Raw genomic sequence first — 14,557 nt, 5'->3', positions numbered from 1 at the left:
TATTTTTGATTCGTGTTGAATAATTGAATTCTGATTTGAAGCCCCTAGAAACAAAAAACAAATATCTAGCAAATGAGAACTGGTCACAAGAGGAGCGCTCCACTTTCAATTTGTAAGTAATTTCTTAATCTAAAGTGAGCGTTACAACAAGTGACACATTACAAGTCCTTTCGAGTTGTGGTGATTGAGCAACCACCATGAGTGGCTGACTGACTCAATGACCATACAAGGTCAGGAAAGGAGGTAACTTTGGGTTTCTCTTCTGAAGCACTGTGTTCTTAATGTGATGTTTGTATTCCAGATGACGCTGGGGCACGAGTTTGGTGCTGGCGCCGCCTGCCTCAAGTGTAAAGACAAGTGTGAAGGTTTTGAGCTTCATTTCTGGAGGTGAGAACTCCACCAAGGCTCAGCTTGTAATCCCTACGCTCTAAATATTTGCCTGTAAATGTTCAATAAAACCTTATCTTTAGAGCAATATGATACCCAACTCTTGAGTAGTAATTGATACCCATGAAGCGAATTAAGGGGTCATCAAATGATTGAAGTAAATAATTGATTGAGGAATTCACTCTAAGCGACAAGTTTAATATTTTTATTCGGATCGCCTCGCTTTTCAGAGCACATACATCAGATTTCGGAAGAGAGCGGATGAAAAACCTCCAAATCTGAAGTTTGGCTTCAAGACGATTAGATTGAATTCTTCGTACTGTTTTAAAAGGTTATTATATTCTAACTGAAGTACTCAAATAATTTAGTCCAATACTAATCTAACAGAAAGGAATTTATGGGAAAAAACATGTCACTCAGGACTCAATAACTATAATAATAGGTGACAGAAATAAATATGGATGAATAAATGTGGGAAGGGTTCAAGTTCAGCTACTGCAGCGTCCCCATGTGGAGTTTGCATGTTCTTCCCGTGCCTGCATGGGTTTTTCTCCCACATTCCCAAAAACATGGATGTCGGGTTAATTGGCCGGTCCAAATTGTCCCTAGGTGTGAATGAGCAAGTGAGTTGTCTGTCCGTGTGCCCTGTGACTGGCTGGGAACCGGTTCAGGGTGTCCCCTGCCCCCTGCCCGAAGACAGCTGGGATGGGCTCCAGCACCCCCGCGACCCTACTGAGGATAAGCGGTGCAGATAACGCATGGATGGAAACAAAGTAAAGGTTTTCCAGGTACAGTAAGGTGTTATTTTAAGCAAACCATTATTCCCTGATCAGAATAATTTACACAGTCAATGCCACCGATTCAGATTAGAATAATTTTTAAATGATTAATGATATTATGGTTTGCTTGAACATATTCATTTTTATTATATTCAAGCATGTTGCAACAAACATATCATAAAATTAACTAAAAAGAACAAAAAAATGATGTCGTCTTGAAGCCAGAGTCTTAGACGAGACCAGTAAATTTGGAAACTTCTTCAATGAATCATTCAAAATCATTATCATGTCTTGCATCATTATAACAGCAATCAGTTAGCCAATTTGGAAATGATCAGATTTTTAAAATCACAATATACATTTTACAGTTTCCAAGGTCCTTCATTTTTTCTTTCCCTCTTCCTTCTCTTCTTTACTCTCTAGCAACAAACAGTCCATAAAATCAAAGACAAATGGGTAGTTTTACATATTTTACTTTTATGTAGCATATCAAAATAAACTACAATAGAAAATTAGCTACCACACGTTTCCCTCCAAAGCAAAACACTACCACTTTTTGTCCCCAATGCAATTCGCCACCGCCTCCACCTGATGGCACCCTAAGCAACTGTCTTGCTCAGGGACAACTCTCGAAGGGAGAATTATGTATTGTTGAAGTCGGTGTCTGGTTTTGGTATTGAAGAGATCAAGAGATGAGTAATGGTATCAATCAGAATAAAGGTGTTTGACAACATCTCTAAATATATTATTCCTCCAATTTATAATTTATCATTCCTGACTGTAAAAGAGTCCAGCCAATACCTTAAAATTAGTCTGGAATCGGCACAAACTGGGATCAATATCTGTAACTCGCTACATATGAAGGAACCTTGTTGGCTCTAAAGTCAAAATAGAAACCCCCAATAACACAACTCCTATCTACTATTTTTGACTACAACTCTTATTACTCATCCCACCAAACTTACTAAGTACCTCTAAACATGAATCTTGCAAATCTCCAATTGTTAGCCATTAGACTTGCTTACTCCACCTCCTAAATTACATGAATCAGGGTTTTTTCTTCTGAAGAGCACATCCTCTTTGTTTCGAAGCAAACAAGTCTCCGGCAGTGAATTTTAAGACCAAGTGACAATGCCGGTTTGTTGTAGACGACAACACACAATGACTCACTGCAAGATTCCGGCAAGTTCTCAGCATGTGCTCATCGACTCGGATCTGCGGCTAGGAGACTTTATTAGCAACACTTGACTGATGTCACAATATTGAGGCAAGGAGACAGAGAGAGAGGGGGACATTTTGGTTTTGGTAATGTCTGGAATGCAGAGTTTGCTTTTCAAAATGGTGAGGTAATGCTTTCATACATTTCATCAGAAGTTTCTTCTTTTTTCTTTCCCAGCAAGAGTAATCATTAACACGTGTACTGTACCTAGGCATACATATAGTAGCAGTCCAAAACAATTGTGCAAATACAGTAGCTTAGGGGTCACCAGTCCTTTTGAAGCTGAGAGTTACCTTTTTATTGATGATAACTCCTAAAATAACAAGTTATCATGTTATTAAGTCAAGTCATGTTTATTCGAATAGCCCTTAATCACAAGGAGTCTCAAAGGGCTGCACAGACCACAGATTATTGCAAACCACAGACTGCTTTTACACCATCTCCTGATCTCAAACCTACACGAGGGCAAGAAAAAACTCAAAAAACTCAACATGAGGCAAATGAAGAAGCCTTCAGAAGGGACTGCACATGAGGTAATCCCTCTTCCAGGATGACCAGGCTGCAACGGATGTTGCAATAACAAATACACAGATATTGTCGACATGAAATATAGGCATTTCATAAGATATAGAATAGAAGTGTGTTTAAAGCCTAGATTTAAACATTTCCACTGAGGTTGCAGATCGACTCTCAGGGGGAAGAGCATTCCACAGCAGCAGGGCCTAAATGGAGAACACTCTTGAATCTGTGGTTCTCTTCTTGGCTCTTGGGATCACTCGTAGACCAGCATTTTCAGAATGAAGGCTCCGGACCGGAACATAGGGGGAAATTAAATCTGAATTATACGAGGGAGCTAGTCCATTCATGATTTTGTATACTACCAACAGAACTTTAAAATAATCTTAAACTAACAGGGAGCCAATGCAGGTTAGCTAAAATCGGGGTAATGTGATCAAAATTACTCTGTTATTATTATGTCATTACCTAGTTTTAATGATAACAAGTAAAGTTCAAATGATCTCAACCAACAAAACATTATTCCTGTTAAAAATCACATTTCCCAGAAAATCACAATGATCCGTCACTTGTGAGCTATTGTCAGAATTAGTCTGAAAGCTACTTATATAAATATAACAATAACATAGTAACGACATAATAATGACATGACAAGGTATTATTTTAGAAATGCATATAAAACTGGTACTAACCAGAAACAAAAAAGTAGCTCTCAGCTTCAAAAAGGTTGGTGAGCCCTGTCTCAGATATTTATATGAATGACTTGTTTTTTTAATGTCTGTTGTAGAAAAATCTGCCGGAATTGCAAGTGTGGATTGGCGGAGCACAATGTGCAGATGCATACTGAGGAGAACAAAAAGGTCGGGATCACTTTTTTGTTAGATTTTTTTTATATTTTTGAATGAAATTGTAATTATTAAAAAAATTGTTTGAGTAACTATATGTTTTTTTTTCACTACATTATCCACCTCAATGGTTTTTGTTTTTTATTCATGATGTTGCTTTTACATTTTTTAATAACCATCTCAAATGTCCTTGCAGGTGGGGAAGCTCTTCGAGGACACCAAGTACACGGGCCTCATTGCCAAGCTGAAGACGGATGGTGTGCCTGTATATCGCGGCAATGCTGTCACCATTACGCTTGGTGGCCCTGCAACGGCCCAAACCGTTTTACCCAGTGTCGCCCACACCGTCTTACCCGCCTCCACTGCTTTACCTCACGGCACCGCCACATCTGAAGGTTCTGTTGCACCTCCTGCAGCCTCTGGAGGCGCAGCGCCTGGCGGCATTCAAGCAAACTTAGGAGGTAGGGCGCCCGCCGCTGTCCAAGCCCGGCCAGCTGGCGTTGCCCCCATCAAGGCCAACACCGCCAACGTTTCCGTTGGTTCCAACGCTTCGAACGTGGTGCCAGTCACCAAAGAAACACCGTTGAAGTCGGTCACGTATGAGTGGGCACCCCCCGTGGCTAACAAATTTGTGGTAAGTTTGCTTTGAAAAATTGACTTAAGTTTTTGTAAACTGAAATATTTTTCATCTGCTTGGATTACAAACCGAATTTTACTTTTCAACAAACATTTTTCTGGTTTTTGTTTGTTATACATTTCGAATTTAGCTATTATTTTATTTGTACTGTTTCTAAACGGGAATCCTTTTATTACATTTTGGCAGCAATAGCCAGCAACGCTAGAGTGTAGCAAAGTTCAGTAAGGAAAAAAGAAAAAAGGCATCAAGAATACCTTATGTCAGGGGTCGGGAACCTTTTTGACTCAAAGAGCCATAAAAGCAAAATATATTAATTTTATTTTGGTAAAGAGCCACAACATATATTATGAGACAAATTTACTAAATTGCTAAACCCGCGCCCCAGACAAAAGCTTATTTTATTTTTGATGATTTGATACAAATTATAAAAAAAGAATAATGACAGAGCCCGTGTCCCAAAATCAACAAACATACCACTTTAAACTTGGCCCTTTTTTTTCATACATATTGGTTTCAAAACCAGATGCAAGCAGTTATTTTGTAAAAACGTCACAACATTCTGCCTGATGTGCTTACCTTTGGCGCAGACGGCGTAGGGCGAGAGATGGGAGGGAGTGCTTGCACTTTTTGCATAGCTCCACCCATCCCTCCCACTCACCCAATCAAATAACTTTGAATTCTCTTCTGGTGTTTTGGCGTATTTACAGTTTGTTCTGTGGATTTCATCATAAGGTATCTGAACACTGAACACAGATTATATAGTGAGCTTTTATATAAAGGATTCTTTAGCGTTGTACAGCCAAAACAAGTTTTACTTTTTTGTTTTTTTTGGTGTGACACCTTGACTAAATTTTTGTGAAAAACGTGCCCTATATTTTGTGTGAAGTACTGCTTTGTAATTCAGCTTTCGTTTGGCTTTGTGTGTATCTGAACAGGATTAATGTCTCAAGTTTTGAACGAGATGGTGAAAATTTGCATGCAATCCAATTTGTTTCTGAGCCATAGGTAGTCATAGAAAGAGCCTTATATGGCTCGCGAGCCATAGGTTCCTGACCCCTGCCCTATGTTCAGCAATGTTCAGCACCATGTAGCCCCTAAGAACACCTACAGGGTGTAGCCCATTGATCGCATCCGAAAATAGAAATAATCAACATGATGTGTGTCTTTAAAGGTGGGGCATGTAATTTGGGGTGTCCTTGAAAAGTTGAAAGTTAAATATATTCTCTATTTAGTATGTGTTAACAATGCCCAACTGAGGTCAAAGAGCCCGTATGCTTCATTTTCCACTGCGCCTATCTAATTTTATCTTACTTTTATCAGAGATGTTTGGGCCGGAACACATTTGATTCAGGGAATGGGGCCTGCAGTGGAGTGCTGAAAAGTCTCATCATGCTCGTGCCTGCAGGTTTTTTTTGTGTTTATTTGCTAGTGTTTCATAAAATTGTGAAAGTAAGAAGAGGCCTGCTTCCCGGACAGTCCCAGTGCCAATCAAAACCCCCAAATGATGAAAAAAGAAGAGTTTATTTGTCTAAGAAATGCACAGACAGACGCTGCCCTACTTACTAACAAGATCATTCGTAAGTTGAATGGTAAATGGTAAATGGTCTGCATTTATATAGTGCTTTTCAAGTCAATGAAGACCTCCCAAAGCGCTTTACCATGGTCTTCACACTTACCCATTCACACACATACCGATAGCGGCCATGCAGCCATGCAAGGCACCGACCTACTTATTGGGGGGATTAGGGGTTCAGTGCCTTACCCAAGGACACTTCGACGCAAGTTGCTTTAGTGTTATATTTTGAATGTTAAAGGTTTATTTAAATATGTTTAAGGCTTGTATAAGTAACCTGTATTATTTTGTACTAAAAAATAAACATTTCATAAAATAATATGCTTTATAAAGATAAATAGATTTGAGTTTAACTTACTTTTGGAAGATGAGCTTCAAGAGTTCCTCCTCCGTGTCAGAAAGTGGCCGAAAAAAAAGCAATACAACCATTTTTTTCAACCCCATCAAGCTTTCTTATTCTTATTTTGTTTCAAAAGAAACGGCTCGCCTCTTTTTTACACTTTACACCAACCATATTGAATGGATGCACAAAATATTAAACAATAAAAATGACTTAGCACGCTGGAGATACAGTATAGATTGTTTACACACAAACTAGGAAGAGGAAGCGTATTTCTTCTTCGGGGTGGATGCTGGGTGACCTCTCACATCGCCACCACACGCCAGTAGCTGCGGAAAGAAGCATTACAGTACTGTCCTTGGACTAGGAAAAAAGGTGCACACAATACAAAATCTAACTTAAAGCAATGTCCGGATATTTTTTGACATCCTGAAAAAAATATTCGTATTTACCGTTTATCGTAAGTCGAATGGTCGTTAGTATGGGAGCGTCTGTACTTACACGAGCATCATGAATGAGCTGACTGATGCTGCAATAATGACACAAGCCAGGAGACGGCGGAAGAGAGTAACAAAGTTCCATACAGCTCCTTAACTCTTTGGGCTTATATACAAGGTAGATGTTTTTGTGGTTGACTTAGCCTTTTTAATCCCATTTTTTAAATAATACCAATCCTGATAATAACATATCAACAACATAGTAACAACATGATAATTATTTAAGAAATGGGTATAAGACTGTTAGCCTTTCATGTTAACTAGTAACAACAATGTGCTTCTCAGCTTCCTGACACATGGGCTAGTAACAATCAACTTGAATGACATTCTTTTTTGTCCATTCCTTAAGATTTGATGCAAATACCTTTTTTTCTGGTAATGAATGCAACTCAATCTACAAAATTATAAGAAGACATGTACATTTCTATTGGCATTTACACAAAATACTTATTGTTATTGATGCATTATTTTAGCATTCAACATATTAACATGGGGTCTACTTTTCATTACCGCGTGACAAACATTTTATGACATTTTGTTTGTGTATATCTGTGTTTGCATATTGTGTCAATACATGCATTTTTCAATGGCAAGAGTTCTGAATGTGCTGTGCTGGTTGTTTAGTCTCTTGCCATATCATACCCCCAAACATTTTCCCTTCCTTCTTTAGTGATTGTTCTATTTTTTGTGTAGGCAGTGCGCTACATCGAGCTGCTCCCTCCCGAGAAGCGGCCGGTGGCGGGCACGGAAGGCGCAGTCTACCGCCGCCAACAGATGGCCCGCCAACTTCCCGAGCACGACCAGGACCCGGCTAAGTGCCACGAGCTCAGCCCGGCTGAAGTCAAGAAGATGCAACAGTTTGTACGCAAGTACAAGGACGAGGCGCTCGGTGTCGGTGATGTGAAGATGCCCGAGGAAATGGCTGCCGTCCAGGCGGCCGCTGGCCAAGGTGGACCGGGCGGTCCTGGAGAGGCTAAAACAGTGAGCTCCAAGGGTGCCGCTGGGAGCGCCGTTGGGACCGCGGGTACCGCTGGTGGCATGGCTGCCCCGGGAGCACCACAGCAACACTTTGTGAGTACTATGATCCCTCGCTACTTTGCGCTTCGTACTTTGCACTTTCAGTGCATCGCGGGTTGAAAAATATTCCACCAACTATTATCCCCGTTATTGTATTCCCGCCTAAAATGAACTGCACTCGTGTGGCCATGATCCGTTATCCCTAATCCCATATTGATGCGAGTGGGGACCGGAAGAAGGCACTTTTGTCGAAAGGTGGCACGTTTAAAATTAAACGCACGGTTGTGGCTGTGATTAACTATCCACATTCCACTACAGACGCTGCCCTACTTACAAATGAGGTTCCGGACGAATGTCTGTAAATTGCTTCAGTGCTATATTTTGTATGTTTAAGGTTTATGTAATTATGTTTAAGGCTTGTATAAGTGACCTGTTTTGTATGAAAAAATAAACATTTCATAAAATAATATGCTCTATAAAGTTAAGTTGAACTTACTTTTGGAAGATGAGCTTCAACAGTTAGGCGACTTCCTCCTCCATGGTAAAAATTGGCCAAAAAAAAGCGATGCAACCATTTTCTCAACCGCATCAAGCTTCCCTATTCCATTTTCCTTTTAAAAGAAACTGCTTGCCTGTTCTTTACGCTTTACACCAACCATATTGAATGAATGCACGAGATATTAAACAATACAAATTTCAAAGTTCTTAGCGCGCTAGAGATACAGTACCCGTATATTTATACATGAACTAAGAAGTAGAAGCCGTATTTCTTCTTCGGGGTGGATGCTGGGAGACTTCTTACAGCTTCAAGCTTTCTTATTCCACTTTCGTTTACAATGAAACGGCTAGCCTCTTTTTTACACTTTACACCAACCATATTAGATGGATGCACCAGTTATTAAACAACAAAAATGTTAAAGTTCTTAGCGCGCTGGAGATACACTGTAGAATGTTTACACGCGAACTAGGAAGAGGAAGCGGATTTGCTCTTCGGGTTGGTTGCTGGGTGACCTCTCACACCACATGCCGGTGGCACCGGAAAGAAGTACTACAGTAATGTCCTGTACTCGGAAAAAGGTACACAAAATACAAAATCTAACTTACAGCAATGTCCGGATATTTTTCGACTTCCCGAAAAAAATGTTTGTTTCTACCGTTTTTCATAATTCGAATGGTCGTAAGTAGGGGAGCGTTTGTATTGCTAAGAGCAGGGCCCAGCAGAGACCATTTTTTTTTTTTTCAGTTTGGGCAGGTGAGGGTTGCCATTGTGGCCTGCCTAAAATCAACTTCACAGTTCTGGCCACAATTATCCCTCAGTCGACCCAAGGAGCCGAGATAAAAAAAAATGTTTCATACAGGCGAATCTTTTTTTCCCCCATTCTTCCTTCTTATAATGAACAGCACCCGTATGGCCGCAGTCTGTTATCCCTAACCCCATTTATTGCAAGCAGAGACTGGGAGAAGGCACTTTTGTCGGGAGGCGTGCCGTTTTGGCTCGCCTAAAAAGAAATGCACAGTTGTTGCCGTGATCCATTATCCCAGGTCAACTATTGCTGAGAGTGTTTTTTTTTCCAATTCGGGCCGCTGAAGAGTGTCATTGTGGCCTGCCTCAAATGAATTGCATTGTTTGAACTGTGATATCATCCCCAGTTGACTATTCCCGAGTGCAGGGGAAAGGATGGAAAAATTTGTGTCATACATGGCAGCTATTTCTTTGTGTTTTACGGCTAAAATGAACGAAATCTTTATGGCCGCAATCCATTATACCCAGTTGATTATTGCTGCGAGCTGGGGCTGGCAGAGCGTATGTTTAAAATAGGGGGGCTACTTCTTGGGGGGGTTCTGTTCCCCATTTACCACAATGGACAGAGGATTGCAGTATTTCAAAACGTACGACGCCATTGACTGCCATTGACATCGTAACATTTTTTTTCGATCCTTGTAGGCTAAGTGTTTTATGTTAAAAAAAAAAAAAAAACGGAACATTTTCTTCTCACATATCAATGTGGCCCTTATTGTAATTCCTGGGGCGGTGTTGAAAAATATCACATCAAAGTGTTCCATGTGACTCTGTGACTGTTTTTTGGCTGCTCTGTGCAGACGGCACATTGTTTGCATTGTGTGCGCCGTTGGCACCAAACCGACTTTCGCTCGCAGCTCAACAATGAACGCGAACCGCCAGCGCGGCTAATCTTCCAACATCAATTAAGTCGACACTTCCTCACATTGAGTTGGCTAGTTTGACGGACTTTTATGTTCCTTTTGGAATTTTGTCCATTTTCTATTTGTATCAAAGGTCTCAAATGTAAAACAAGATCTAGAACAAAACTCAAAAATGGGCTCTCGGCTTCTTTACTGGAAGAGGTTAAAAGGACCATGTGCATTTTCAGTGTCTGAAATAACGTCAGCCCAGACGCCCAGGGCGTGCATCTTTTACGTTGGGCGTACAATTTACAAAGCGTCTCCACCCGGGTGGCCGACAACTTTTTCATGAAAAGAAAAAAAAAAACAATGATTTTTTTTTTTTTTTTCAAATCAAGCATTTGCTTTAGATAGATAGATAGATAGATAGATAGATAGATAGATAGATAGATACTTTGTTCATCCCCGAAGGGAAATTCACATTTCCAGCAGCATCCCTGAGCTGAGAACAATCGAGAACAATCGAAAATAACACGGGAGCTGCTGGAGTGGCTGCCATTCGTGACGGCGCCGGAAGAAAAGATTCTTTATTCCGATTTCGAAATATTAGTTCGGTTTGGAAATTTCGGAATTTCGGTTTGTTTAACAATTTGCATACTAGGCAGCCAATCAGAAGCTTACATCGAATAACTTTGTGCTTCTGGACTTTCCCGAGGGTCACCAAGTTTTTTGAAGCTGGTTTTTGAAGGGCTAGCAGTTTGATATGCATTTCTAAAATAGCAAGTTATCGTATTATCATTATGTTATTACTATGTTATTATCATGTAATTACAATGTTGTAATAAATAGAAGTAGGGTTAAAAAAGGCTCAGTCATGCCAGTTAGAGAACGCATTTCCTAGAAAATGCCAATGACTCCTCACTGGCAAGTTATTTTTAGTTTTAGTCCCAGAAAATGTTATGACTTATCAGTGTCTGAAATAACATCTGCCCGGACGGGGTGTGCATCTTTTACGTCGGGCGGACATCTTATGCAACGTCTCTGCCCGGGTGGCCGACAACTTTTTCAAGAAAAAAAAATCTTTCGTTTTTATTTTTTATTTTGTTATTTTCTTCAAATCAAACGTTTGCTTTATTCCGATTGCGAAATCTTCATTCAGTTTGGAAATTTCGGAATTTCGGTTCGTTAGGCAATTTGCATACTCGGCAGCCAATCAGAAGCCTGCATCGAATAACTTCGTGCTTTCGGACTTTCCCGAGCGTTATAAGGTCTCGCATTTGCATATCATTTTCCAAAGTAGAGACAGAGAACACTAGCAAAATGGAGAAGTGGTTAGGAATCAAGCCAAAACCTCACCCTCAGAAGAAAGATTCAAAAGAAGCTAACAAAATTGATGACGCTACAAAATGTAAACGTACATTAAAAGCATCGTGGAAAGAGGAGTTGACGTGGCTTGTAGCAGACGACGCAACGCAAACATTGCATGAATGAAGATAAGTCAATACAGGTACATACAGATGGCAGATGGAAAACAATGATGTCATATACATGCAATGAATGTTATAAATAGATTTATAATAAACTTAATTTTAAAGTGTTGTTCTGTTATATATTCTGATTATCGATCCTGAATACTTTGCAACAATGTTTTTTTTCATTATTTGTCTTATTGTGTTTCTAGTTGTTAAAAATGGGGCAGGCAACTTTATGGCTGGGCAGGCAACTTTTCAGAGTTGTCTGCCCTGGTGTCTGCTAACTTTTTGTCATGAGTTTCAGACACTGATATCTAGATATCGCTGCACTTCTCTTTGTATCTGCCTTTCTTTAGTTTTTCTCAATTGTTTTCTTGCTGTTACAATTAGATATCTCAAAAAAGACGAGTTCATTTTGTCTTTCTTCTCCGCAGTCGTGTTGCCGCTGCGATCAGCCGATGCGTGTGGGTGAACCGGCCGTGTACGCCGAGCGGGCCGGCTACGACAAGCTGTGGCACCCGGCCTGTTTCGTGTGCTGCAAATGTGATGAGCTGCTGGTCGACATGATCTACTTCTGGAAGCGAGGGAAACTCTACTGCGGGCGTCATTATGGCGATAGCGAGAAGCCACGCTGTGCCGGCTGTGATGAGGTGACATAAGTCAGCGTTGAAAGTTGATTTTATTGATAGTTTTACCCATTTATTTCATTGTTTTTTTTTGTTCTATTACCGTATTTTCAGGACTTTTGAGTCACAGGTTTTTTTCATAGTTTGGCCAGGGGTGCGACTTATACTCCAGTGCGACTTATGTGTGAAATTAGTAACACTATATTAGATCATTTCACTTGTCATTTTCACACAAAACCACAAGAGGACACTCTAAGCCTGTGTTAATAATTTCAACAAAAATAATTTGAACAACAATGGCACCAAAATGAAAATCCTATTCTGCAGATAACAAGCTGCAAATAGAGTAATATGCAGCTGAAATTGGTAATCGAGCAGAAGAATGAAATTTCGTAGTTCGCGAGAGCCGTAGGGGAGTGGCGAACTGCGGAGGTGGCGATGAGTCTGATGTATTCGACGTAGAAGCGAAAGGAGGAAGCGTTGTGTCATCTACCTTTTGAGTTGGGGGAGTTGTTTACCGGTAAAAGTTACACAAAGACGAAGATTTCATCGGATTTGGTGATTTGGAGTTAAACTGATAAGCCTGTTGTTCTCTATTTTATATTTATTTGAAATTCCCTTTCAGGATGACATAAGTATTTTTGGTGTTGGATTTTCTCAAATACATTTCCCCCAAAAATGCGACTTATACTCCAGGTGCGACTTATGTTTTTTCTTCTTAATTATGCATTTTTCGGCTCGTGCATTATAATCCGGACTGTTTCATAGTCCAGAAAATACAGTAAACTATGAACTGTGTTGACTTTTCCAGTGATTATTTTACAATGATTTTGTGTTTTCATGCCTCCATAGCTGATTTTCAGTAATGAGTACACGCAAGCTGAGGGCCAAAACTGGCACTTGAAGCATTTCTGCTGTTTCGACTGCGACCTGGTCCTGGCTGGAGAGACTTACGTGATGGAGCAGGAAAAGCCTGTCTGCACGCCCTGCTATATGAGCAACTACGCTGTGGTAAGGCAAATTTGCACACAATATCTAATACATTTATTTAATTGTCACTTTTTCAACCAGCCAAGGGCCAGACATATTAAACCTAGCACTTTTTATAAAACAAAATTTAATTTAGAGGTATTGACTGTTTTACTCATTAATTATCTATTTTGGAGCTTGTAGTAAATTAGTCAATTGAGGATTGTGTTGAGATGTTCCAACAATACCTTGATTATAGCTTCTCAGACATTTTTATTGAACTAACCGGTATCCCTTGTGAAATGTCAGCTGTATGCATTTTTGTGGGAACAGGAATGTTTTAAGCTCAATATGGAAAAAGTAAGTATGTAATTTGGTTTACATTGTATCGAAATGACAAATATGTTAATCGACAACTTATTATAATCAATGATTTGGATATCCATTGGATTAGAAAACATCTAATTGCTCAGAATGTTATGCTTTACTTTTGATGTGTGTACATACTTAAAGTACAGTAGCATATGTCTACTTGAGCAGTTGTCTGACTAAAGATTGTGCTTTATTCTTTGAGTGAAACCCACTTTATATTTTTTTACAATTGACTTTTTTTGTGAGCAAAATACTTGAATTACAGTAGGCTATGTCTACTTGACCAGTTGTATCATGGCAGTAAGAGTTATATTTGACGGGTAGCCAAGTGACAATACTAGATCCTAAATAACTGGGGGAAAACTTTGGTATCACATTGTACACTTGTGGATTTCATGTAAATACAGACATAAAAAAGAAAACTACTTCCAAAAAGTACCTTTGTAGGACCCATCTTATGAAAAAAGCTCTGAAATTGATCACAACGGGTGTCCGTGACATCCACAGAAATGTTCAGGGTGCGGCCAGCCGGTGGATCCCGAGGCTCAGCGTGTCTCATACGGCGAGCACCACTGGCACGCAGCGCCGCAGTGCTTCAAGTGTTCCGGGTGTGCCAAAGTCCTGATGGGCCAGCGCTTCATGGCGGTGCAGAAGCAACTCTTCTGCTCCGTGGAGTGCAAGAAGAACACCCCTGCTTAGCAGGCCCAGATAGAGAAGGCAAACGTGTATTCCAGATAGTTGCCAAGCAGTTTGAGTGCCTTAAAAGTCTGTACCTTTTTTTCTATTCAGGTCCCAGACATGAAACTACTGACTACTTCAACATCATGTGTCATTAAAACGAGTTTATGACTGAATTTTGACCTATTTTTGTATTTTGTTGTCAATTTTTAAAGGTCATTCAAAGACACACTTGTCACAGGCATTCTTTATCTTTAAAATGTTTGTAAAGTGACAATAACTGTAAACCATGGAAAATATTGCCATTCAGCTTTCATGTTTTTCTCTCTCCATCAATTGGAAACTATTGACAATTCCAGGAAGCGTCCTATCCTTAGGAACATTTCTACTTTCCCTTCATTCAGGCCACCTTGGTCAAGCAACTCCATGACACTGCAATTCTTCTAATAGCCTGCAGGGGGCGCCAGTGTACCCAAGAAGGAATTTTA

General features: G+C 40.0%; 1 protein-coding gene across 1 annotated transcript; it reads left to right on the top strand.

Moving 5' to 3' along the window:
* Positions 1-283: 283 nt before the first annotated feature.
* tes (testis derived transcript (3 LIM domains)) lies at positions 284-14,245 on the top strand. The gene is made up of 7 exons (XM_088339336.1): positions 284-387; positions 3,689-3,761; positions 3,943-4,380; positions 7,487-7,864; positions 11,859-12,074; positions 12,903-13,061; positions 13,899-14,245. Exons 1-7 carry the CDS (start codon positions 287-289, stop codon positions 14,088-14,090), a joined length of 1,557 nt encoding a protein of 518 aa, XP_088195462.1. The 5' UTR covers positions 284-286; the 3' UTR covers positions 14,091-14,245.
* Positions 14,246-14,557: the final 312 nt, after the last annotated feature.

Source organism: Urocampus carinirostris, chromosome 7 (assembly GCF_059441175.1).
Source record: "Urocampus carinirostris isolate Australia breed hairy pipefish chromosome 7, RoL_Ucar_1.0, whole genome shotgun sequence".
In the NCBI taxonomy this organism is placed as follows: Eukaryota; Metazoa; Chordata; class Actinopteri; order Syngnathiformes; family Syngnathidae; genus Urocampus; species Urocampus carinirostris.
This window is presented reverse-complemented; position numbering and strand designations above follow the sequence as displayed.

What these genes read in the sequence shown, in the direction of transcription:
- tes (XM_088339336.1), top strand. Translation starts at nt 287, where the DNA reads ATGTTTGTATTCCAGATGACGCTGGGGCACGAGTTTGGTGCTGGCGCC. An exon ending in ATACTGAGGAGAACAAAAAG is followed by an intron (nt 3,762 to 3,942) that starts GTCGGGATCACT and finishes ATGTCCTTGCAG; the next exon opens with GTGGGGAAGCTCTTCGAGGA. An exon ending in GAGCACCACAGCAACACTTT is followed by an intron (nt 7,865 to 11,858) that starts GTGAGTACTATG and finishes TCTTCTCCGCAG; the next exon opens with TCGTGTTGCCGCTGCGATCA.